General features: G+C 41.1%; 1 protein-coding gene across 1 annotated transcript in view; it reads left to right on the top strand.

The window, feature by feature from the left end:
- LOC130040725 (guanylate cyclase soluble subunit beta-2-like) overlaps positions 1-26,868 on the top strand; it is a 72,698-nt gene that overhangs the window by 21,897 nt on the left and 23,933 nt on the right. Inside the window, exons 5-13 of the mRNA XM_056132715.1 lie at positions 7,222-7,382; positions 10,831-10,930; positions 14,472-14,629; positions 16,517-16,628; positions 17,949-18,052; positions 19,629-19,845; positions 23,074-23,394; positions 25,544-25,692; positions 26,172-26,318. Of these exons, the coding sequence (XP_055988690.1) occupies positions 7,222-7,382; positions 10,831-10,930; positions 14,472-14,629; positions 16,517-16,628; positions 17,949-18,052; positions 19,629-19,845; positions 23,074-23,394; positions 25,544-25,692; positions 26,172-26,318 (1,469 nt within the window). The remainder of the gene's footprint in view (positions 1-7,221; positions 7,383-10,830; positions 10,931-14,471; positions 14,630-16,516; positions 16,629-17,948; positions 18,053-19,628; positions 19,846-23,073; positions 23,395-25,543; positions 25,693-26,171; positions 26,319-26,868) is intronic.

The raw sequence follows: 26,868 nt of genomic DNA, 5'->3' as shown, positions 1-26,868 counted from the left end.
TCCAATCCGTCAAGCACTGCTAAGAGTAGTTCAGGAGCCCTATGAGGTGTGATGCCCCCCCACCCCAATAAAACCAGTAGGAACTTTGCATATCAATACCATAAACAGAAACACTATTGTAACCGTGTTACCTAAGTCATGGTCTTCAGCCACCAGTCATCCCTATGCTAGTGGAGGTAAAGGTAAAGGTAAAGGCCCTCCCGTTGATCGTCGATTTGCTCGAGCGGGCCCAGTAACGTCTCCATTGGAGACTTTGTTGTTACTGTGTCTGGCATATCGAATACTCTCGGTAGCTTGCCGGGCTCTCCGAGAGGGGCAGAGGAATCGAACTCGGGTCGGCCATGTTGGCCGCTTGTAAGGCGAACGCCCTACCCGCTGTGCTATAGAGAGGTAGAAATCCACTCATTTGCCATGCTGGTTAGAACTGCTGGTCCATGGACCCGTGTGCAGGACAGGTGCCAGTCTGAAGTTAGAGAGCCGTTGAAGAACGTTGACCTTAACTATATAATATTTTAAAAAAAAACCCCACATAGCAATGATACCAGAGGGGTTGCCTAAAGATGAATGCTGTAAGCAAAGGACCTCACGTGTTGCACCATGAACAAGGCACTGCCTGGTCCTTGTCTCTCTCCCTGTTCCCACAGGTCACCCTGCCTGTCTGCAACAGCTCAAGTTGAGCTCACTTCCGGATTCCAAAGTTCACTGGACACCAGGGGCAGGGTGGGGGGTGTAGTTTCTAATCTTCCAGGTGAGCTGCTTTACTTCAGCACAGGCCCTTCCCTGCTAGAGTCTGTTCTGCAGCCTTGGGGTCTCTCTTCCCTACAAGAAAGCCTCATCTGAACTCAACACTCCTGATTTCAAGTGTTGCCTCCTACAACCTATGGAGCCAACATGGCTTTTTTTACTTTCCTAAAACTCAGTGCCCTCCCAATCAGACAATATTTCTCTTTCATCATTGTATGGCTATCCAGAAATGCTATTATTATTGTTACTATTATTATTATTAACTATTGTGGGGGTCACTTCTAGAAACTCAGGGGATCAAATCCAGGACCTCACACACGCAAAATATGTGCACTTTCACTTGAACTACATCCCCAGTCCCCAAGCGATATCAGGAATCTCTTATTCCTCTAAAGTTTTGATAAAAGAATGACCTCTTTTCAACTGAAACCTTTCTAAAATGCACAGCATACACTTCTCTATCTTGTGAAGCAGCAAGTGTTTTTCTGGAGTGGTACAGGTGAGCAAGCTCGAGGAATAGTGGCATCTGGGAGAAGGGAGGTAGGCAGGCGAACGGGCATCTGGCTCTGTGTGAGTCCTTAGCTGCAACTCTGTCGCCTTCCTCTGTCTGCCAGCTCTTCGTAGGAGCCTTACTCTTTGCCCAGTCCCTGGAGCTGTCACGAAGCAGGAAGGAGGTATTTCCTGGTGATAAAAAGAGCCAGCTGGGAGAGTTTGAGCTTGTTCATAATTCCAACTGAAAAGCTTCTAGGCCTCCATACCTGGGAAGCCAGCCTAGACACTGAGGGATGGTTATTTTCTGGCAACAAAGATGCCTTCTATTAAAAATAAAAATATTTTTTAAAAGAATTTTTCGCACAAACTTAAAAGTAGAAAGAATTGAATCCTGAAGTCCCTGTCTGCTTTGCCCAGCTTTAATCATTAGTAGTACACTGCCAATCTCGTTTCATCTCTCTGGTCCCTCCACCATTTCTCTGGTTTTGTTTTTGTTGGAAAGTCTTGAAGAAAATCTCAAGTTTCCCAGAATTTTCCCTGTAAATATTTCAGTATGAGCTTCTAACAAGATAAAGGCATTTAAAAAATAATCATAGTGCCCTGTTTATACCTAGCAAAATTCATAATATAACAGCAGCCCAGCTGTAGCTAAGCTCACATGGATAAATGTGGTCTTTGTGGTACGAATATATTAGATTTCCTAAGGTCTTTTCAGGACAATCAGAAAAAAGTTATTTACTTTGACTTAATTTCAAACTCGCAGAAGGTTTGCAAGAATAGTACAAAGAATTTTCAGATACACTTCTTTGTATATATTCCCTTAATGTTAACCATATTGGTTCTATACCACTCTCTAGATCTATAGTTTTCCCACTAAATTGCTTGTATGTTGTAGACAAAAATGTTTATCTATCACCCCTCATTCTATTACATAGTAACTATAGTAATGAAACTCAGAAAGCACATTGAAGTAGTGAATTTTCTAATCTATAGACTATGAAAAGTGGCCCACTTGGCCTAGTAATATCCTTTAGAACAAAAGAAAATACTTAATAATGTCCAGTTTTACCTCCCATTGTTCTTCCACAGTCTAGAACGATATTTAAGACTATTTTATAGCACTGGATATTTGGAAAGTTTTTGTTAATGATTTTGTAGAAGGCCACTCAAATCACAATTATTTGATATTTCCTTAACATTCAGTTTGATTGTGCTTTTTTTTGGCAAGAAGTCCTTCCTAGCTCCTCCCATCTGTGAGCAGATAATCCCTTTATTGGTTATAAGATTGATTACTTAGCTAAGGTATCTCTCTCTCTCTCTCTCTCTCTCTCTATATATATATATATATGTATGTGTGTGTGGGTGGGTCACACCCAGTTGTGCTCAGGGTGCCATGTAGTATTAGGGATCGAACTCAGGGCCTCACACATGTAAAGGTTGTGCTACCAATATCTTATCTCCCAGTCACTGTTACTATTATTCCTTTTGTGATTGGTATCTTGCGTAAATATATTTTCATACTATGTAAATTTCTTGATGCTTCCTAGGTTCCTCCTGCTCTAATTTTAGTATAAATCAATAATTATGATAACTGATTTGCTAAATATGTAATTTTTATATTTACTAGTCAATTCATATTATCAGGAACAATTTCCCCCCTCCTCTTATTTATTTATATCAATGTGAATTTGATATTATTTACTAGATTATAATTCATTACTTTCATGATTTATTTAATGTTCAAATTCTCTCCAGAGGGTACCCTTTCAAGCTGATCCTGTTGTTCTCTGATGTGTCCCCATAATTCTATGATTACTTCTTCATTTCTTAACATCAAGAGACATCACAGGGTTTGGGTGACAATACAGCAGTTTGATTCCCAGCTCTTTTCCCTGCTCCAGACTTGTGTGCACACTCACAAACCCACATGTGTACATGGCGGTGTTGAGCCACACACATAAATGTATCTAAAGCGCCAAGGCTTTTGCAGCCCTACTTTGCTGGATGTTCTAATCTACACATAAGCATCATTCTACATGTCCCCTTTCCATTCCTATGGCTTCTTTTGCACAGGGTGCATGAGAAAACTGGGTCCCTTTCTTCACAATGTATTTGCTTATATGTGCAAATGTTGAGAAAGTTGTTTCAGAGTTACTCACCCACAGGGTTGTGGAAAGGAAGCATGCAAACAGCAGTTAAATACTTATTTAATATTTTCTTTGTCTTTAGCCTGAGGACAAAGCAGTAGAAATACTAAGTCCAAATGCTTCTGGGCTAATTTTTCTCGCTGGATAATTAGATTATTCAACACTATTCTGCTGAAAAACTGTTTTGTTAATGTTTCTGCCTGTATCCCATTTTGGGCTTTCTCTAACTTTATTGATTGTTTTTATTTTAAGGGTATGAGTCATTAAGATGACTCCCCACCCCAGAACTGTTTATAGTTAGGCTCTGAGGAAAGTTATCACCCTCACTGCTACCCATTTTCTACCCTTGCACCTCATTCTGTTTAATGCCAATGGGAACCAGTCTTAATAAGCGCCTGGTTTCTCTTTCTGGTATTTAATTTTTCACAAATAAACTGTTATATGCATAGTTCCTCATGTCCTCCTATTTGCTACTAACAAAATAGAGCAGTAATAATGCTATGGCTCTCCTTTGCACTACCAAAACTATTTCTATATTGGGAACATAACCACCTGAGCTCAGGGGAAAGGGAGGCCATTAGGGCCACCCCTAAAGGTACCCAAAAAACCATGAAGTACTAGAAATCAAATTAGGGGGTCCCACAGGCATTCCAACCCTTTGAGCTATCTCCCTGGCCTCGCTATAAAAAATATATTTAAGGTGCCTCCCAATTTGTTCTGTTCTCTTTTGTATTTTCTTGCCATTTCTCATATATCTGTGGCCCTCTGTGACTTCAGAGAGTCCATGAATCCTCAGTTAACTGAGATAAAACTGGATAACAAAATAATAGAATCTATGCTTTTAAAAGGCAACATTTATCCACTGTCAGACAAGCATTTTCAACCAAGAAGCCTACCCCCAGCATGGGTGGAAAATGCCACACCCAGATCCTTGTTGAAGGAACACTCGGTCTCGGAGCCAGATGTCTTTTCCTATTAACAGAGCCAGTGCCCAGAAACAAAATCACCGGGATCTGGATCAAGTCACTTCATGGATTTTTGTGGGTTGCAGAATGAAAAGTCAAGCAGGCAAACTTTCGACACAAAGCTGCCACTGTCCCATTACTGAAAATCTGCTTATCTGGCAGACAACCCAAAGGAGAGGTCCCAGGACAAGAGGGGCCACTGTGAGGATCTGTGCTTTTCCCAGCCAGGAACAGGAAGCACCTGCTCCAGGCACCGGTCCGCCTATACAGCTCAGCAAGTTACAGTGAGAGGAAAACAGAAGTGGGAGGAAGAAAGAGGAAGGTGCAATTCCAGATCTGTCCTTGCACTTCCCAGGAGTTTGCCTCCAGTACTCATACGCATTGCAGAGAACTTCATCAGAACTAACTAGAGTTCCCTTGGGCAACAGCAGGTGGTTCTGGATTGCTGGGACCCATCTATCTGCTTATATGCAGTAAGGGGTGGGCCCAGGGACCTGGGAGGAGGTAGTTAATTTAGGCTCTCTCCACGTTTCCACTCTACCATCCCTCGTGCTGATTAGAAGATCTGACTAATGCATTTACAGGTTAAATGTAAATCACCTCTGTCAAGTCCAGAATAACTGAATTGGGGCTGTCCCTTTATTAGATCACAGACAAAATTTCCTATAGTCTAGTTATGAACAATGATCTAGAAGGAATCTGCTGCTTGTAGGAACTAGGAGAGGCAGGAAAGGATCCACAATTCCTTTGATCCCCTCTGCCTCTGTTCTAGTGCTCGTAGATGGCTCCAGAGGGCTGGGAAGTCTCTTGGTTGTAATTCCAGACCCAGCTTGAGCATCGCAAAACCCTGCTTGTGAGGATTGAATCCACAGGCTGCCATAATCCTAACAGTTCCATGTCTCTCCCCAGCATTTACCTGGTGTCTTTAGTCACTGTCAACAAACTAGAATATATTCTTACAGATGTGCCAGGCTGCCAGCATCCATGAGTCCATGTGTCTTGTGTCTAAAATCAACTTGACTGACACCTCTGACCTCTGTCCAGTGGGAGTTGGTTTCAGAGAATGAGACTAACAAACACATGAGGCAAACACACACACTCACACACACACACACACACACACACACACACATACACACACACACGGACTCTCCATTAGGGTCTCCTGGAAAGTCATCAATGAGCTCACAAGCTGGACATTTATTCAGTATAATATCCTGAGTCTGGTTCCCAACATTTAAGTTATTGTTTTAAGTTATCAGAGATATTAAGGATAATAAGTGAGATCATCAAAATTCAATGGATACATCAAGAGAGGAGACTGAGATATTTCAAACAGCCAATCAGCAGGCACCCTTTATTTCCTATTTTGTTTTCTCTTATTTTGCCCTTTACATCTTGAAGACCCTAAACTGTTTTGTTCTATTCATTCCTGGGCACAATTTTTGCTGCCTGTGTATGTTCTAAGACTGATGCTGTTTTGCCGAGGGGTCTATGGCAACCTTGGGGTTGGGTTTTTGTTAGGGGGAGCATCCCTCTGCTGATGAAAATACTAAAGCAGAGACCTCACTTGGGGACATCGAGCACAGAAACACTGACATCAGAGTTGGAGCCTCAGTTCCTCTGTGTGATTTTGGTTAATTCACAAAGATGAGTTAGCTTCAAGCACTCAAGAACGAAAATAGGGGTATGGTAAGGTTTTCTGACTTAACAAGGATTGGGGGTGAATGACGTTGACTACTTTAAGAACCATAAAATAGTCTGACAAGCTTGACAAGCTTTGGGCGCCCCTCCAGGGCACGTGGTTAATTGCAATAGTGCAGGTAGCACTGCACTGTAGCACTGTCCTCCCGTTGTTCATCGATTTGCTTGAGCAGGCCCAGTAACATCTCCATTGTGAGACTTGTTGTTATTGTGTTTGGCATATTGAATACATCACTGGTAGCTTGTCAGGCTTTGCTGTGTGGGTGAGATACTCTCGGTAGCTTGCTAAGCTCTCAGAGAGGGGCGGAGGAATTGAACCCGAGTTGGCCATGTCGGCCTCGTGCAAGTCAAACGGCCTACCACTGTGCCATCACTCCAGCCCAATAGTGCAGGTAGGAGTGACAATCCAGAAACACCACGAATACACCCCCAGGTATTTACTATGCACCTACTTTGTTTCTAACAAAGACATAAAAGCAAAACCAAACACACACTAAAGAAAAACACATCAAACTAAGGTCACGGTCCTCAGAGCACTCAGAGTTAGAAGGGAAAAATACCTGCAACATTTAGGGAAAGAATGTCATGTGATCTGGGATTCTTTTTCCAGAATCTTCATGGATGTGCCATGGGAACAACTCTGCAGGGAGACCAGCATGCAGAAGGAGGGGAGGGAGGGGAAAGCAATGGGATGTATCTGGCGTGAGTCAGAATATCACTAGCTTGCCTGTCCTGCATTTGAGTCTCTGTCATGTCTCTGAGATTGCTCTTCCATCCCCTTCAGTGTCATCATATTTCCAGATTGCTCTGTGGCGGGAGGAGGAGGAGGAGGAGGCCAGGGGAGCCTCTAGGGAGCCTCCTGGGCACCTGATGGAACCAGCAGGAAGAGGTGGCAGTTCTGCACCCTCTTCTGGACTGCTGAGTAACTGCTCCCATGGGGAACACAGGATAAGGTTGGGTGGGGTGCACTTTTTTGGGGGGGCATTTTGCGAGTGCCACTCCTCATGTTTTGCCTATTGCACAGAGGGGATGAGGAAGGTTTTACTGATGGAGAAAGGGCAGCCAGAGGGAGGAGCTGAGCACAGTCCTCTGGGCCTCAAGGTGAACCCCCAGAGGAGAACCCACCCCCTTGAGGTGCTTTGATCCAACTAAATAATTTGGTTCCACAGGTGTCACCATGGAAACCGTACTGAAACTCTTTGGAGAATACTTCTTTAAGTTCTGTAAGATGTCTGGCTATGACCGAATGCTGCGCACGCTGGGTGGCAACCTCACAGAGTTTATAGAGAACCTGGACGCCTTGCACAGCTACCTTGCACTCTCCTACCAGGTGAGGCTGGAGTCAGTGCCTTGTCCTGACAGGAAACAAAGGCCTGGGGATCTGTTCTGAGGGTCTCTCTTCCTCCACCGAGAGGGTGCAATTGCAAGACCCTCACAGAATCCTGGGTTCATGATGTCAGCAGGGCAGAGGAGCTCTTGGTCAAGAAATGGATCTATTAGATACTTGTTGGCCACTTTTGCAAACTGGCACAATCCAAGGAAGTTATGCTAGAGCATTCAGCTCTGGGATGGAGAATGGCCCATCTTGATAGTGGCTGAGCAGGTGAAACTTCAAAGTTCGATGAGGGTGGAACAAAAGTTGGGAAAGAATCAGGGTTCAGTGAATTATGAGAAACTCTCTCCTCAGGTTTCCTGGCCTAGATGAAGCTGAAAAATAGTTTCTGCAGCCAGAGTCATTTATTAATACATCAGAAGGAGACTTGACAGGGCCAAAGGTCACCTTGGAAGCCATCCAACTCTGATTAACCCGCAGAGGGAAGGCCTGAGGTGTCAAGAAGCTAATTTCCCACTGGGGCTCTATCCTCTTGGAGTTCATGGCCCCATTTGCATGTTTTGGAAATTATTGGAATTCAAATGCCTAGTCTTTCTGTTCTGTTCTACAAAAGAAAATGTCCGATTGAGAGCAGCATTTAATATTTTACAATAATCTATTTACATTTATTGTATATAAAATAGTTTTATCTATTAGCATTATTAATATGTTAATTGAGTTCCTATTTATTTTAAGAGTGCTTTACAGTAGACCAAACTCTTTTCTCATCATTTCTAAACTTAGAGGATTGTCAGGATACAAGGGGATTTTGCATACAAGAGAACTCTGGAGGTATGAAAGGGGGGGCCAGCTATTTTCCCCATTGTTCAGATGATAAAAAGAAGCTGGAAATCTTAAAGGCCTTAAGTAAGTCATTTTTAAAAATTTTTACTGGAGATCTATCCTATCGGTACCAGCACCTCTTGGGGACTTGAGGACAGAAAGGGTGAACAAATAGGACTGCGGAGCAGGCTGTCTAATCAACTCTGCAATTAAGTCAAACAAGTTATTTGTTTTCTCTGGACCCCAGTTTTTCATACATTTGTTTAATAGATGTTTGCTAAGGGCCTATCCCATACCAAGTACCTTCTCAAGCATTGGGCAGACATGGAGCCAAAAAGGAATGTAATCCTACCACACAATGATGAGAACATTAGAAGAAATAACATGGCTGGAGAGCAGTACAGCCAGGAATGTGCTTGACCTTGTACATGGCTCACGTGGGTTCTTCCCCCAACACTGCATGTGGTGATCCCTGAACAGAGAGCCAGGAGTAAGCCTTGAGTATACCTGGGTGTGGCCCAAACACAAGGAAGGAAGGAAGGAAGGAAGGAAGGAAGGAAGGAAGGAAGGAAGGAAGGAAGGAAGGAAGGGAGGGAGGGAGGGAGGGAGGGAGGGAGGGAGGGAGGGAGGGAGGGGATGGAAGGAGGGAGGGGATGGAAGGGGAAGAAAGGAAGGGAAAGAAAGGAAGGAAAGAAGGAACGAAAGAAGGAAGGAAGGAAGAAAGGGAAGAAGGAAGGAAGGAGGTGAAATGAAGGAAGAAAAAGTTGCTGCATCATAATGGCACTTCACAAATAATAGCATACTTCTCCTTTCTTGTATCTGTTTAGTATGGTCATTTAAAAATTACAGTTTTTTGCACAGCAAGTTTCTTTTAAATTTCACAGCTAAAGCATTAGTGTTAGAATACAAGAAATACATTTCAATAAGCTTGCCTAATATTTAATTTCACACCCTTCATCTGAAAAATTGGCCCATATTTTCACCCACATTTCTGAGATGAAATGAATATTATTACATGTATTCATTAAGTAAAAATATTATGGAATTATTGAACCAAGTTATTTATAAACATCAAAATCCCCTCTAAACTCCTAAGATAATGCATTGTTATTTTCCTCACCATTCAGGCAGAAAACTGAGGTCAGGGAGGTCAAATATTTGTCCCCAAAGGTCCAGCTGCTTGAACCTGAAAGGGGGCTGAGCTTGGACCTGAGTCTAGATATGTGTCTCTAGAAATCACACTCTGGTTCGCTTCTCATCATTTTCCTTTAACGAGATTCTCCTCTTTTATAAGGACCTATTTTAATGCCTAAGTGAAGGAGAAGTTGTAGCATTTAAAAAGTTGGAGATATTGACCAGGAGAATTTAAAGTAGAAACTTTGAGGGGATGTCTGGGAAGTGGCCTAGGCGATGAGGTAATAAGGTGGAGTGATCACAGAAGTGTGTGGATTTTACTCTATCCTTCCCTACTCGTTACATGTTATTATTATTATTATTATTATTATTATTATTAGTTGAGTTTTGGGTTATACCCAGAAGTGCTCAAAGTTTACTTTAGCTTTTTGCTCAAGGATCATTCCTGGTAATGTTCAGGAGATCATATTAGCACCTGAATATAAGGCAAGCTCCCTACACACCGTTCTATTTCTCTGGATCCCATTTTAATGTTTTATAGGTTTTGAATGTTCTTTAAATATATCTTTTAATTTCTTTTTTATCCTATGCTTTTTATATGTGCTGCCTCAACTTTCTTTTTGACCAAGTTAAGATATAGGCATAGACACACAAACCCATACTTTATGTATGAACATGTTTTTGAAAAACCAAAATTAACATTTGAGGGAAAAATGATTTTAGCTAGAAGTCTCCTTAAACATTAAATGCAGTGAAGGTCTAAGGGAAAGACCACCTCATTTGTCACAGGTGTCAACCAGAATAAGACTGTGAGTGAGTCTATCTGTGGCACTGCGCCCTCATTGGTCAAAACAGGGCAAAGAACTGCTTCTTAGATGTTCCTGCAACCAAGTCTTCATCCTCACAATGACATGTATATACCTGCATGTTTCAATGTCATTTCTTCCTTATCAGAGAAACATCATCTCTTTGGATGCATTTGATTTTCTAAATGTGCAATGTTAGAATACAGATGACATTATCCTCGCAGAACAAGAAATGGAGACTTTACTGCTTGTAAATGCCTTGGAGTTCTTGATCTTTCCACAAATAAAGATGTGATCAGGGTCACTTGGTCCCAGGCCAAACATCATAGCCAGATACTCACGCAATACGAAAAAAGTATAGAACTGTGGAAAGGTATTTGTAACTCAGAGTTACAAATACCCCATGATTAGTGAGCCTCAGTCTTGTCCTTTCTAAAATCAGCATAGTAAAAAAATTAACAACAATAAAATCAACAAAGTACTTGTCAGAGAGACTTGGTTAGAAGATTAAGTACAATACAAAATTATTGACATTTAGGGACCAGAAACCAGGGCAGATTTTATTTTTTTATGTTGAGTAGGGGGCAGTTACAGTGAATACAGTGATATTGGTTCCCACAGTTCAAAGTGCAATTGAAACAATGTGTATGCACTGAGGAAAATGTTTTTTTATTTTTGACTAGGAGATGAATGCACCCTCATTTCGGGTGGAAAGAAGAGCAGATGGGGAGATGCTTCTTCATTACTACTCAGACAGAAGCGGTCTATGCCACATAGTACCAGGTATGGGGGGGGGGCCCGTAAACAATCTCAGAGCTGCAAGACTCTTTGCAATATTAAGTCTTTAGAATACATTTGTTATTTGTCAAAAGACAGAATTTTTTGTTTTAGTATATAAAGTGATACAGGTTTATGAAGTTGTGATAATTCTGCATGTATTATTTTGTGTCAACTTTTTTTTTGCATTCACAGCTGCTGAAAATCACTCACCTACATTTTCACATAGTTTTTTTTTTTCATTGTTAGTGATTTTTTTTTATTTATTTTTTCCCTTTATTTATTTATTTATTTTTTTACAGTTGTAGATTTACAATTTTTGTGCTTGGGTTTCGATTATACAATGATCAGATACCCATCCCTCCACCAGTGCCCATTTTCCACCACCATGGATAATATCCCCCCACCCCCATCCCCCCATCCCCCCCTGTCTCTGTGGCAGGGCAATCCCCTGTGTTCTCTCTCTCCTTTTGGGTGTTGTGGTCTGCAAAAGAGGCATTAAGTGGCAAACATGTTCAGTCCATAGTCTACTTTCGACATGCATCTCCCCTCCTGGGAGGATCCTCCAAACATCCTTTATTTGGTGCTCCCTTCTCTATCTGAGCTGCCCTTTCCTCTAGGATACCCAGCTGGCCTCTAAGTTATGGAGTAATCCTCCTGGTGCTGATCTCAGCTATTCTTGGGTATTAATCTCATATTTTGTTACTTTATATCCCCCAGATGAATGCAATCTTTCTATGTCTATCCCTCTCTTTCTGACTCATTTCGCTTAGCATGATACTTTCCATATTGTACCACTTGTATGTAAATTTCATGACTTCATCTTTTCTAACAACTACATAGTACTCCATTGTGTAGATGTACCAAAGTTTCTTTAACCAGTCATCTGTTCTTGGGCATTCAGGTTTCTTCCAGTTTCTGGCTATTGTAAAGAGTGCTGCAATGAACAAACAAGTGCAGATGTCACTTCGACTATACATTTTTGCCTCTCTGGGATATATTCCCAGGAGTGGTATTGCTGGGTCAAATGGGAGCTCAATTTCTAATTTTTTGAGAATCGTCCATACTGTTTTCCAGAAGGGCTGAACCAGTGGGCATTCCCACCATCAGTGAAGGAGTGTCCCTTTCTCACCACATCCACGCCAGCATCGGTTACTTTTGTTCTTTTGAATGTGGGCCAGTCTCTGAGGTGTGAGATGGTATCTCATTGTGGTTTTGATCTGCATCTCTCTGATGATTAATGATGTAGAGCATTTTCTCATGTGCTTTTTTGCCATTCGGATTTCTTCTTTGAGAAAGTTTCTGTTCATTTCATTGCCCCATTTTTGGATGGGGTTGGATGTTTTCTTCTTGTGGAGTTTAACCAGTATTTTGTATATCCTGGATATCAACCCCTTGTCAGATGTGTATTCGGTGAATATCCTTTCCCATTCTGTAGACTGTCTTTGTATTTTGGTCACTGTTTCTTTGGAGGTGCAGAAGCTTCTTAGTTTAAGATAGTCCCATTTATCTATCTCTGTTTTCACTTGCTTGGCCAGTGGCGTGGCATCTTTGAAGATACCATTAGCTTCAATGTCATGGAGGGTTTTGCCAACTTTATCTTGTACCTTATGGTTTCTGGTCTGATGTTGAGGTCTTTAATCCATTTTGATCTTACTTTTGTACATGGTGTTAGGCAGAGTTCTGAGCCTATTTTTTTGCATGTAGCCATCCAATTCACATAGTTTTTAAATGGAGCGATAGCACAGCGGCAGGGCGTTTGCCTTGCATGCAGCCAACATGGTCAACCCGAGTTCGATTCCTCTGCCCCTCTCGGGGAGCCCGGCAAGCTACCGAGAGTATCTCGCCCACGCGGCAGAGCCTGGCAAGCTCCCCGTGACATATTCGATATGCCAGACACAGTAACAACAAAGTCTCCAATGGAGACGTTACTGGGGCCGCTCGAGCAAATAGATGATCAATGGGAGGGCCTTTACCTTATCTTTTAAAACTATTAACTTTAAAGGGCCAGGGAAGTAGCCCAAGTGGTAGAAGACATGCCCAGCATGTACAAGGTCCTGGGTCTGATCTTGGTACCACAAGACTCCATGAACACTGCAAGTTGCAGTTGCTGCAAAAATAAAACTTGCGAACTTCAACAGCTGAGTAATATTTCTTATTGTAAGCACGAGATAGCTTTTTATTGTTGAACTCTTAATTAACACCACTTCTTTGCTGCTATTTTTAATTAATTTATCTTATTTTTTTTCCTTTGCTGCTTTAAGCAGTGTTATGATGAATATTTTCAGGCTCATTTCCCCCATATTTTATATTGGAATAAATTTCCTAATGAGCACTTCTTAAAAGAATGCTAATTCTTTTTATAACTGAATTTTACTTTATTGACATAGTTTACTTAGTTAATTGAGTGCTTTTTTGAAATAAATAATAGTAGAAATAAGTGTTCGGGAATATGTAGCTTAAATATCTGAGTTAAACCTATTTTATTTATTTATTTATTTATTTATTTTTATTGAATCACTGTGGGAAAAAGTTACAAAGCTTTCAGGTTTAAGTCTCGGTCATGCAATCATCAAACACCTTTCCCTTCACCAGTACTTATTTTTCACCACCAAGAACCCCAATATAACCCCTCCCAACTCTCCCAATGCCTGTGAGGCAGATGAATTCTAGTTAACACTCTATCTACTTTGATTAGATTCATTGTTTCGATAAAAGATGCACCATTATTATTTAGAGTTTACACCCCAAAATCAGACCTGCTGAAAAGGTATTGTGAAATAATTTGTTTTCTACAGTTGGTTTTACAAGAATCAAATGATATCGCATGGCCGCAATAGCGGACGCTCGCTTTTGGATTTCTGATATTTTACTTATTAAGCCTGGAAGTATTTCTGCCAAGAGTCAGATAATTATGAGATTGGTTTCTGTGGCTCTGAAGCTCCATAGCCCCATAGCTCCATAGTGCCGGAGAGCCGCTCGTGGGGGGCAACTAGTGACCTCGGTAGGGCGTGAAGGATGAGCCGGGAACGTCCCCCTTCCCAAGAGGTTTCAGTTGCCCTGTCATGACCGGCTCATACCTGGCTTTCCAAAAAGCTCCGAGGCAGCTGCCATCTTGCTTTCCAGAGGGAAAAAGGCAGAAGGGAGCAACACCTTTTCTCTTCCAGGCATGTTAAGCTTAATTTTAAATTTATTAAATATTTTGACTTGGAGACTACACCTGGTAGTGCTCAGGGTCTATTCCTGGCTTGATGTTTGGGAGTTATTTCCTGAAATGTTCAGGGGAGCATGTGTTGCTAGGACTCAAACTCAGTCTCCTGAATGCAAAATATGTGCTGAATCCACTGAGTTCTCTCTCTCCATTCATAAGTTATTATTTTTTTAAATAATAATTTGATCAATATACTATGACTTTCTATCTTGATGCAGGGATTGGGGGTGATGAACTCTGGAATATTAATCAGAGGTTTTATCATGTGATTTTATCAATTTTTTCAGGCACAATACCTTTTGCCAACCTTCATTAATCAGTGTCTTTCTGCTGCAGGTATCATTGAGGCAGTGGCCAAAGATTTCTTTAACATAGATGTGACCATGGACATCCTTGACATGAGTAAGGAAGAAGAGAGGACCGGAAAGAAGGAGCATGTTGTATTTCTAGTTTTACAGAAGTCTCACAGGCAGATAACAAAGGCAAAGCCCAACGTTCAAGACATCCAGAGAGACCGAGAGGTAAATTTTCCTTTAGTGGAGCTAGCAATATTAGATAATTGCAGCTAAAACCAAAATCAGCTAGATGGTGGAATAAAGGCAGGGTTAATCTCAGCATTGATGACATTCTGAATTAGATAATTCTTTGTTGTGATGGGCTGCCCCTTGCATTATAAGTTATAATGGTTAGCTCCATTCCTGGTTTCTATCCACTAGAATCTAGTTAACACCTTTGCCTCCCCTGATCCATCCAATTATGAAGATCAAAAACTGTCTCCTGGTATTTCCAAGTGTCTTCAGGCAAGGGTAGCACTGTAGCACTGTGCACTGTAGCACTGTCCTCAGGCTGTTCATCGATTTACTTGAGCATGCACTAGTAACATCTCCATTGTGAGACTTGTTACTGTTTTTGGCATATCGAATACCTCACAGTTAGCTTGCCAGGCTCTGCAGTGTGGGCGGGATATTCTCGGTAGCTTGCCGGGCTCTCTGAGAGGGGCAGAGGAATTAAACATGGGTCGGTCACATGCAAGGCAAAGCCCTACCCACTGTGCTATCACAGGGCAAGGGTAGCAATCAAAAATCACCCCTCATTGGGAACTACTGGGTAAAGATAACCTGGTTACCTTTGGAGATTTTCTGTGAGGTAGCACAGCTTGGAACATCTTTGCCTATAATCAAGTGGCCTATTTTGCAATCCTCTTCCTAGTGAAAATTGAGCTTTCAAAGCTTTAGTACCCATTTCTGCACCAGAGGTCAATCAGGAGTAATAAACCCTTGTCCTGTGATTCTCTATGTCAATGGCAATCTGTGGAGTGACCAGTATCTATTTAGTTACTACATTATTACGCACAGAGCTCTCTGGTTTTTATCACTTGATATTCAGGTAAGACTGTGAGCCTGGAGCCTTGGTGTATATATGAGAGCATTCAGAGCCACTCATCTTAAGACCTGTTTGTTGTAGAATTTTCTTCAACCCCAGCAAGGGAAAGTGTTCATATGTGATATTCTTGCCAGTTCCCTGTGATTTTCTTTGTAATTAATCATGGGGGAGGGATTTTTGGACCATACCCAGTGATGTTCAGAGGTTATACCAGGCTCTAAACTCAGGAATTACTTCTTGCAGTTCATGGGCAACCTTATGGGATGATGGGGATCAACCCCAGGTTTGGCATGTGCAAGATAAATACCTAAACTTCTGTACTATCTATCATTCTTTTAAAAAATTTTAAGTTTATTTGGAGCATCGTGATTTACAATACTGTTCATGATAGAGTTCCATGCATTCAGTGTTCCAATACCACAGCCCACACCAGAGTGTCTCTTCCCTCTACCATTGTCTCAGGATCCTCTTGAACCACCTCCTCCCCATTCTATCCTTCTGGCCTCTACTTGGTGATCTCAGTTTTGTAGACCAGTTCTCAGGTTCTCTTACTTAGGTCATTTACTATTCTGTTACTATGTTTCTCCTTAGGATGCTTCTTTGTATCCTTCATATGAAGAGATCATTTTATGTCTGCCCCTCTTCTTCTAACTTCACTTAGCATGATCCCCTCCATTTCCATCCATGTACTGGAAAATTGTATGACTTCATCTTTTCTTATAGCCATGTAGCAATCCATTGTGAAATCTTAAACAAGCATATTCTTGCTGCCTCCTTCAATAGAGAAGTAGTACAACTAGATTTTTAAAGAATTGGGGGACTTACAAAGTTTTACAGAAATTGACCTCACAACCCTTGTGCTTCTCTGACCTGGATCTCAGAAAATGGAGTATGTGCATATTTGTGTGTGTGTGTATGTGTGTGTGTATGTGCATTTCTCCAGTCACATGACCAATTATAAAACCTGACCTATTTGCTTCTCGCCCTGATGTCTGCAGGCCCTGGAGGCAGCCTTCCTTAGAATGAAGGAGAAATATTTGAGTGTCTCTCTTTGTCCCATAAAGAAATCCCGCTGGGAAATTGTAAGAAGTATCGTCATGTTTAGTAAAGGTGAGATGATTCTATTCCTGGTTGCTCTCAGAGCAAGATGACTGTGTGCTGACATATTCTGTGAGGATGACATGACTGATTTCTAAACAGTTTAGATTTGGCAGGCATGACTTTTCACCTTCAAGCATCAGAGTGAGCTGGTGAGATAGCTCAAGTGGCAGCACACATGTCGAGCATGAGCAATGCTCTGAGATCAATCCTTATATGACTCCCCAAGCACTGTGGAGTGTAGCCCTAGTAGTACCCTGAGCACCCAACCACCAGACCAGCATCTCGGGGTGACATCTCTGGGATGATTCTAGCTCTAGTTTCCCCAGATCCCCTGGGAGTGGTTCCTATTTAAGAAACAAAAAAAACCCTAACATTAGCTTCTCCCTTGCTTTCCTTGTTCCCTTTCCTTTGTGCTGGGTGAGATGGAGACTGTATCCCCATGGGGAAGAGAAGGAGGAGTTCTGACACTTTCCAGAACTCCCCTTCAGACTCAGCTCTGGAGCTGTGAATAAAGACTTTGGTATCCTGTAGTACAGTTACTGCATCTAATCCAGAAGGCAGGTGTCTGATCTGTCCCCGAGGACCTATATGACCTTGGACATGGCCTTGAAACTCATTGGAGAAATGAAGGTGCACTCTCAAGGGTGCTCCTGGAGGTACTGAGCTGGTCTGTCCATCAGCACCTAAAGCCCTAGGCAGGACAAGGACCCAGACTCAGGACAGGGAGCTAGGGCGCCCCCATCCTGCCCTGTGGGCAGTGGCAACGGCATCTGGGAGCTGAAAGGGCTGTATTTTGAGTCCAACAAGCCCTTGGCAAGCAAGTCAAACACTCAATTGACATCCTTTGTCTCAGAGATTTTCATATCAAAAAGGCTCAATTTCGAATCTTTAGCCCCTGCCAAAGAGGGCTGTTGGTTAAATTTTCATGTGCCACCCAAAACTGTCAGTCTAAAAAGCTCTATGGCAAATGTCCCTGATGCTGGGCCGGGTGCACACGCTCAGCTCCACTGGCCCATTGTCTGGCTGTCACCTCCTCAATGCCGACTCTGTTTTCATGGCGAGACATACTCAATTGGCCCAGAAACTCTTCAGCAGCAGGCAGAAACTTGGCAGGGGGCAGGAGGGCTTCTCAACCTGGTAGCACGTTTTTTGTTTGTTTGAATTTGGAAAAAAGAATGGCTGAGGCCATCTGGAGACGCCAAGAGAGCCTGTGATACACAGCAAGCAGGGAACTCTCTCAGGCATCTTTTCAGATACTCTCCTGAACTCCCTCTGAACTGGGTGATGGTGGGAACTGCCTGCCAACAGGACTCTCTTCTCTCCATGCAGGGCACCTTGTGAACACCTTCGTGCCCCTTTATCCTGAGCGGCTTTGGATAGAGGAGAAGACTTTCTGCAATGCCTTTCCCTTCCATATTGTGTTTGACGAATCAGTAGGAGAATCCTTGCTCTTCATAGTTTGAATTTGAGGAGGGGGAGGGAGGGAAGATGTTGGAGAATCTTGAATACTATAGGTACTAGAATTTAACACAGCTAGACCTTTGCCTTCCTATTTTCAGTGACAAGAACCCCACCAATTGGAATAGGAACCTTCCTGATAAGAAGGGACATAGCTCCAAAGGGTTTGGAGGAATAAGTATCTGAGCAAGTGGGCCTTTAGAAAACAAAAAGTAACTCTGAAAATTGTTGTAGTGAGTGAAAAAAGAAAGCATCCAGGAGTTATGACAGGGTGAAATTAATTAAGCATGACACCAGCTGTCCAGTAGCTACCTTGGATGTCTCAGTGTCCCTAAGCCGAGGTGTTACTGCCAACTCACACCACTATCCTGTGGGATTGTGACAGTGAGCAAGTTTGGTCATGATCTGTTTCTTTGGATAATATATATGTTCACCAAATTGATTATGAGCTTACTTAAAGGGCATCAAGTAAAATAAATTTGATCCTCAAAATGGATAAAAAAAAATACCATTTATTTGATTGCATAGAAATAGCTGAATCATCACTGACCAGTTGACAGCTCAATACAGATTCTGTGAAATTTGGAGGGATTGTGTCTGTTTACAAAGATTAGATTCAACTAAGGAAATAAAACCCCTAAAATGTGCATATTTTTCACCAGGGTCATGGTGATATTATTGCTATATTAACCTTTTACATTCTCAGCTGCATTTTTGGAAAAAGCCCATTTTTTTTTACCTGCTGGGCACAGACTAACAGAAGCTTAATGCTGCTTATTCCATCTGCCATGTCGATCTCTGCTATCTGATCAAAGCCTGGTATGGCAAATGCAGTCACGTATTCCTCACCAGTGCTGGCTGTGGGCTTCTTTCATGAAGGACACTTACTTTGTTTCTTCATTTGGGTGTTTCCTAATATCAGTGCAAAATGTTTCCCGACTTCTGTGATAGGCTCAGGGCTGGACCACAAAAGAGTTTTCTTTATTATCTTGAGAGGAAGATTTCCGTTATTTTATTATTTTTTTATTCTCGGAGAGCCCGGCAAGCTACCGAGAGTATTCGATGTGCCAAACACTGTAACAACAAAGTCTCCAATGGAGACGTTGCTGGGCCCGCTCGAGCAAATCGACGATCAACGGAAGGGCCTTTACCTTTACCTTACCTTTATTATTTTTTATTACTTTTATTTTTTATTTATTTTTATTTTATTATTTTATTATTTATTATTTATTATCTTGAGAGGAAACAGAGACTGTCAGAAAGAGACATTATTGCTCAGAACCAAAGAGGCTCAGTTAACTCAATGGAGAGCTTTAACATCTGTTTCTTGTTAGTACAGGAGATGTTTCTGAGCACTGAACACTCTTATTCAAAGATTATCTGCACAGTTTAAAAATATCTATTTTTTTACTTCCAAGGTGCTGCCTTCCTCCTTAGCTCTTTCCCTCCTTTAGTGAGTCCCAGAGTGTGGCTCGAATGACAACTGTAAGGGAACATCTGTGGTGCAGGTTGCTTTCTGTTCCCTGTCTTACATCTCTCCTCTGTGGACAGCTGAGAGTCAGGCAAGCGGGGGTGAATATCCAGAAGTATGTCCCAGGACTCCAAACACAGAAGATTCGACTTGATGAATATTTCTCCATTGTTCATCCTCAAGTGACCTTCAACATTTTAAGCATCTGCAAATTCATCAACAGTCAATTTGTCCTGAAGACTCGGAGAGAAATGATGCCTGAAGCGTGGAGGAACCAGCCCACGCTCAAACTCCGAGGTAGTGGCCCCCTTCCTGTGGTGCAGTGTTGTTTTGGGAAGTCCAGTCAGCCAGGGAAGAGGCAGATTTCCAATCTCCTACAGAAAGTTGGATAAAAACGAGGCAGGAATTACACTGAGCAGTTGTTCTTTTTGACATTTTCATTTAACTTCATCTGCAAATGGTATATTTTATTTCCTCAGTCACATCTGATTTAGGCATAAGCTTAACTATAAGCATATACGTATACAGTTTTAATCCCTGTGATCAAAATTTTCAGAATGCATGTGCGACTATTGGTGTTATTTTCACTTAAATATAACAACAGGGTCATCTGACCTAGCGCTAACAGGGCACACACTTTGGTCTTTTTGTTGTTGTTGTTGTTGTTGTTCCAATTGTGATATGATTTATATAACACAAAGTTTGCACACACACTGTTTTGTGGGAATAAGTACCGTATTTTTCTACAATCATCACACCATCTTTCTCCAGAACTTTCTTCATCTTGAAAAACTGAGTGTCCATTTCCCTCTCATCACTAGCTGTCCTCTCACGCACTGTCCTACCTTCTGTCTCAAAGAATTTGATTTGACTGTTCTAGGTGCTTTCATTAAGGCAATCATGCTGTATTTGCCCTTTTGTGACTTACCTGTTATACTTAGTACGCTTTAACTTTTAACCATGTTATAACTTGTACCAGACTCTCTTGTGAAGATGAATTATTATACTATTATGATTATATGTTATGTGTACAAACAGACCAAATTTTGCTTGCCTCTGTTACTGGATACTTTGGTTGCTTCCACTGTAAATAATGTTGCCATTAATATGTTTCCTAAGTTCCTATTTTTACTCCATTTTAGTATAAACACAGAAGTGAAACTGCAGGGTTAAATGATACTCTATTTTTGATTCACTTAGGAATCACTATGCTGTTGCACCATTTGCATTCTCATCAATTATGGCAAAGTTTTCCAATTTCTCTGCATCCTCACAAACAATTGTTCCCCTCTATTGCTAATTTTTTTTTGAGTACTAGCCTATTATCATATAAATGTATATAATTATTTGAAAGCATTTTATTTTATTTCATGGGTTGACTTTTCACTTTGTTGAGTATGCCCTTTGATTCACATGATGGTTTCTAGTCTTAATACAATATAGTTTGTCTATTTTTTCTTTTGTTGACTGTGCTTTTGATAGCATACCCACAAAGTTATATCTAACACTAATGTCATAAAGATTGAATATTATTCTTTTCTGAATTTTATTTTAGCTTTCATATTTAGGCTATTTGTGTATTTTTAGTTCATTTCTATATATTTGACCTGCCCTTGTAGTAGATGATGATTAACTATTTGAGGCACGAACATAAGCAGGATCCATGTGATATGTCAGATGAAACGAATGTCCTCTGGAAATCTGTGTGCAGTGTAGAGTGGAGTGGTAGGACAAGAATGGCCAAGATAAGATTAAGGAAGAGACTAGTACAGGATATAGCGGTTGAGAGGATATTTAGGATAATCATTCGCCTTCTTTCTTGGGTAACTGGATGATAAAGCTTGATTAATTGAGAAAAAACATGATGTCTACTTTCTGAGGGCAAGGACTTTTGTCACTTTGGATCAGTGGTAACTTGCCAATACCTAGAGCAGCATATCTGTTTCCTAGTAGACTCCAAGCGGTCTATTTTTGTGGTTAAAGAATGAACTAAGAGAGGGTAGACTTGCAAAGGGGATTTAAGTTGCAAACATCTATGTATGGATAATAAAAATACTTTATATATAATTTGGAAAATCATGTTGATGAGAATAAATTCTTACGATCATTCTAAAGGGCAATTTGACAATACATAGTAAAAGTCTTTAAAATGAACATATTATTTATCTAATTCCATGTTAGAAATATATCCTTTAGCAAAATGACAATGACTGTACACATGGTTTATCTGAAGTTGGTTTATTGAATGCTATTTCTAGAATAAAAATTAATATACTCAATGCTAGTTTACTGCCAAATAATGTTTATAATTGTCAATGCAGTTGGTTAAAATATTATATATAACTAAATTTAATGCTATAGAGGAATATCAATTATAAATTTTAAATGAAAACTTCAGATTATAAAAAATAAGATGCTTATAACCTATTTGGGGGTAATATATATGTAGTGTGCTTATGCATAATACCTACTATTTTCTTCTACTTTTTTTACTGTTTGCAATGAATGTATAATATTTTTATATAAGGCAAAAATTTTATCTATTTGGGGTGTCAAGGGTGATCAAGGATTTTTCCACTTTAAACCATTGCATTTCTTTATCCAGTTACTCTACATACAATTTATAAGCAATATCATCCTGTATTTGTCTTTCTTCTGGCTTACCTCATTTAACATATCTTCCAGTTCTATGGATGTTGCAGCTAATTGCAAGATTTCATCATTTCCTGCAGCTGTATAGTATTCCATTATGAATATATACCACAACTTAATGATCCACTAGTTTATCTATTTTACAAGAGATTTTTATAAGTACCTCTTGATACAGAGAGATAGTACAGCAGGCTGACCCAGGTTTGATTCCTGTCATTGACGGAGCCAGGACTAAGTCCTGAGCACTACTGAGTGTGGCCTCAAAACAAAACAAAACAAATATCTTTTGATATTAAAAAATATATGCTGATTCAGACAATGAACCTTAATCTTGTATTGAGGAAGCAATATTTTTCTGGCAACTTTATTGTTAGCATGGTGTAGAATGCAGTTATGGAATGTTAAAAGATAAGACTATCAAGATGTAATCCTGGGCAGCACTAACATGTAAGGAATGAACAAAAAACTAAAGGAAAATAGGAAAATCTCAAAGAGCATCCAGTGCCAAGAAAACACCGAAATGCAAGATTCCAGAGAAATAGGTCAATTTAACACCAACAGCCCAACAGAAAGGCTGAGAAGAGAAAGACTGAGGGAATGGAAAGGGGTTTAGGGAATTTGGGGGCCACTGCTGGGAGTGACCTCAAAGGAAGACAATCTACCTGGAGAAAAGAGATGGAGATGAGAATATGGAGACAAAAAAATGAGAATATAGAGACAAAAAATGATCACTGATACCAAAAAGTGACTTTAAAAAGGGAGGGAAAGTGTGCTGTGGCTAGAAAGTGGGGTTGCGTGGGAGGGATTTTGGGAACTTCTTGTCTCCTGGTGGTGAGGAGTCACGTGGTCCCCTTTGTATTTTGTGTTGTAAAGGCCAGATGATCTGGATGGAATCCACGCGGTGCATGATCTACATGTGCTCCCCCAAGCTCCGCAGCCTGCAGGAACTGGAGGAACGCAGGATGCACCTCTCTGACATCGCTCCCCATGACACCACCAGAGACCTCATCCTTCTCAATCAGCAGCGCCTGGCTGAGATCGAGCTGTCCAATCAGCTGGAGAGGAAGAAGGAGGAGCTGCGCATCCTCTCCAAACACTTGGCCATAGAAAAAAAGAAAACCGAGACCTTGCTGTACGCTATGCTGCCCCAACACGTGGCCAACCAACTGAAAGAGGGTAAAAAAGTTGCCGCAGGTAAGCAGTGCCTGCGCCTTCTGGGATCTGCTGAGCAGGACGCTGCTCTGATCCCAGATAGATCTGATTTGAAAGTTTGGTTCCATCGCTTGTAACGCAGCATGTTTTGGGGCTACTGATTTAAGCGGCATGTCTTCAGTTATTTCTAAACTGTAAAGCATAAAAGTAAGATGTGGACTAAATTGATATGCTTGTCAATTGCATGTACGTGTGTTGCAGTTTCTAAGTAATTTTCAAGCAAGGTCTCTACATAGTCGTTTTGAATAGGGTTTTCCCCTATAACCTGGAATAAGAGAGTCACACGTTACTACATCATGTGGGAAAGCAAACTTTCTCTAGGGGAATGGATGCATATTTACTCACACTAATTTCCCCTTGTCATGGGCACTGTGTACCAGACACTCCCAGGGAACTTACTTAGGGTCAAAGTATTGTCTCAGGCCCTGTGGGAACCTGGGGACCTAAAAGAACTACAGTACATATCTTTAGCAGATATGTACAGAAAAAATTAATAAGGGTGAAGGTAGAAAAGACAATGAGACTAATGTAAATTACAGTGCAATTATTGTGCCAGGATCCATATTAGACATTTTACACATGCTATTTTACTTAGTTTTCTGAACAGCTCTCTAAGGCAGATGTTACTATCTATAAGAGCCGAGTAAAATTAGATTCACTCCAATTTACGAGTAAATGAGCAGGAAACCAATTATAAGCCCATCTAATTCCAAAACACATATTCCTGCCACATAAGGTACAGTGAAAACAGATGATAGGAAAATGAAAACATCAGTAGATGTCAAAAGAGAAGAAGGCAGGACAATTGGGTATTGCTTATTAAATGTGTGTGGCATGGGAATTGAGCCCGGAGGTTAAATTTTAGAAGAGAAGATGCAAAAAGGAAAAAGCATTTCAGAAGAAAGGAATAACAAAAGGAAATATATGACAAAGTGAAAATAAATATTGGAGAATGGTTCTTAGAACATGGAGGTAACAGTAAAAGTGGTACTGATGAAATTGAGTGATTAATCTGAATTACTTGGCAGGAGAACAGTATCTTTTGGATTCATTGAGTCTCTTTTATTGAGACTGTGACATCATTGGCTTCATCAATAAAATTGTGACTGCAGCATAGGTAACACATGAATGGACCCCGAAAACCCATCAAGTACATGGAGAGATGATATTGGCCTCAGCAAAAGCAGCATGAGTTGGAGTCAGGAGGGCTTCAGAGATAGTGAGATTTCCATACGTGGAAGCTGTGATGTTTCACTCTGAGTCAGAACCAGAATGAATATTCGCCCAAGGGAGGGATGGAAAGGTCAGTGTTAGAGCAATTGAAGTAATAGTGCTTGGAACATGGTAGACTGAGACCCTGAGGAGTTTGAAGGCATTCAGTAAATGGTTGGAGAGAATGATGACAAGGAGCAGGGGAGATTGGGGAAGAGTGCGGGCACAAGAGTATCAGGGGTTACAGATACAGAGGTGGGTTCCTTAGAGACCATAGGAAGGAGACTGTGTTTTCATTTGATAAGGGATCACAGTTGTGGAAGATTTGAGTTAGGGGAGTCAGGATCTAACTTAAACAGATCATTTTACTCCTTTATAGAACAGAGTGGAGGAGTACTTAGAGTGGAAATTTAAATGTGGGGACAAGATTTGGGTAAGTTAAATGGAACTGTTGGACGAATCAGTGCAGATAAAAGGGAAACTCACCACTTTGGGGGGGCCAATCTCTAGAAGCCTGAAACCTGGGTCTCCTTGTAGCTCAGGGTCTGCCCTGGTCCATCTGCTAAAGGCCTCTCTAGAATTAAGAGACCAGTTCTGTCATCAGGACAATCAGCACTTCTCATGAAGTGCTTGTTTACACTGCAGTTTTTTTTTTTACTGGAATGGGAGGTCCTCAAGGGTAAGATCCCTACCTGCTTCGTGTTATATGATTCTCTGGGCACGATATAGCTCACGGCAAGCATTCAGTAAATGTCTGTTGAGTAAATGATGACGTGCAACTGGTTAATGGCTTGGCTCCCTTTTCCCCAGGGCAGAGTCAGATTTTGTTCGAGGGCATTTGAATCTCAAATTCACAGAATTGAGTATGATTTATTAGACTGTGCCCTTGGCTATCATTGACACCTGGTTCCTGTTGCAGGAGAATTCAAAACCTGTACAATACTTTTCAGTGATGTTGTGACATTTACTAACATCTGTGCAGCCTGTGAACCTATCCAGATAGTGAATATGCTTAATTCAATGTACTCCAAGTTTGACAGATTAACCAGCGTCCATGATGTCTACAAAGTAAGCACAATTTGGAATGGAAGTTCCAGTAGCCTATTTCTTCACTGATCTGTGGTTTGGTGGGAGTAGGATGAAGAAAAGGGGTGGTAATTAAGGAATTTTAACTTTTAACAACACACAGGGCTGAAATACAAAGAAGGCATTGTTTTTCCAGAGGACAGTTTTCTACTCCCTAGGTTCATCAGAAAGTCTAACCCAAATCACATGAAGCTGATATTTACATAACAGTCTACTCCATCATCGTTGGAATTATTTGAATTTGGGGGGGGACTTATTTTCACAAAGAGTAGGCAGACCTATCTTTGTAGCCTCTCATGACTGGTTTCTGAATCACTTTTCTTTTGACACTTTTCCCTCATGTCTTCATATTCTTAGCAAATAATCATCAGTCTTAATATGGTTCTTCCATCAAGTTAGGAAATGGCATGCCAGGGTTAGTGCATGAAGGAAACCTCTGAATAACCCTTTTTTTCTTATAGGTTGAAACTATAGGAGATGCCTATATGGTAGTAGGAGGTGTGCCCGTGCCTATTGGAAGCCATGCTCAGAGAGTGGCTAACTTTGCCTTGGGGATGAGAATTTCTGCAAAAGAAGTGATAAATCCTGTTACTGGAGAACCCATTCAGGTAAAGATAATTTGCTTAAAACCAATGTCTCGCACACAGAAAGTAGAATAGCACTATGGCACTGTCCTCCTGCTGTTCATCGATTTGCTCAAGCGGGCACCAGTAACGTCTCCATTGTGAGACTTGTTACTGTTTTTGGCATATTGAATACACAACGGAGAGCTTTCCAGGCTCTGCTGTATGGGTGGTATACTCTAGGTAGCTTGCCGGGCTCTCCAAGAGTAATGGAGGAATCGAACTCGAGTTGGCCACTGTGCTATAGCTCCAGAAAGTAGAATATTGTATATCAATTCAGTTGGTGGCTGGGCATGTTAGTAATGACAGGTATTTCTCCTGACTCTTCTCCTGCATGTGTTCCCAAGTAATAGAATTATTTTTCCAATTATTGTCCTAAGTCTCTCAAATTTTAGGGGAGACTTTGGAATTTTAGGCTTTCATGTGATTTGCTGCAAGTTTCCTTTTCCATACTGTGGGGTAGTACAGAGCTTATTGCTTCACTTACTTTGTTTCCCCAATCCATCTCAGATGCTGGCTCACTTATAAGTCCTGA

The sequence above is a fragment of the Sorex fumeus genome, unplaced genomic scaffold (assembly GCF_029834395.1).
Source record: "Sorex fumeus unplaced genomic scaffold, SorFum_2.1 ptg000095l, whole genome shotgun sequence".
NCBI lineage: Eukaryota > Metazoa > Chordata > Mammalia > Eulipotyphla > Soricidae > Sorex > Sorex fumeus.
This window is presented reverse-complemented; position numbering and strand designations above follow the sequence as displayed.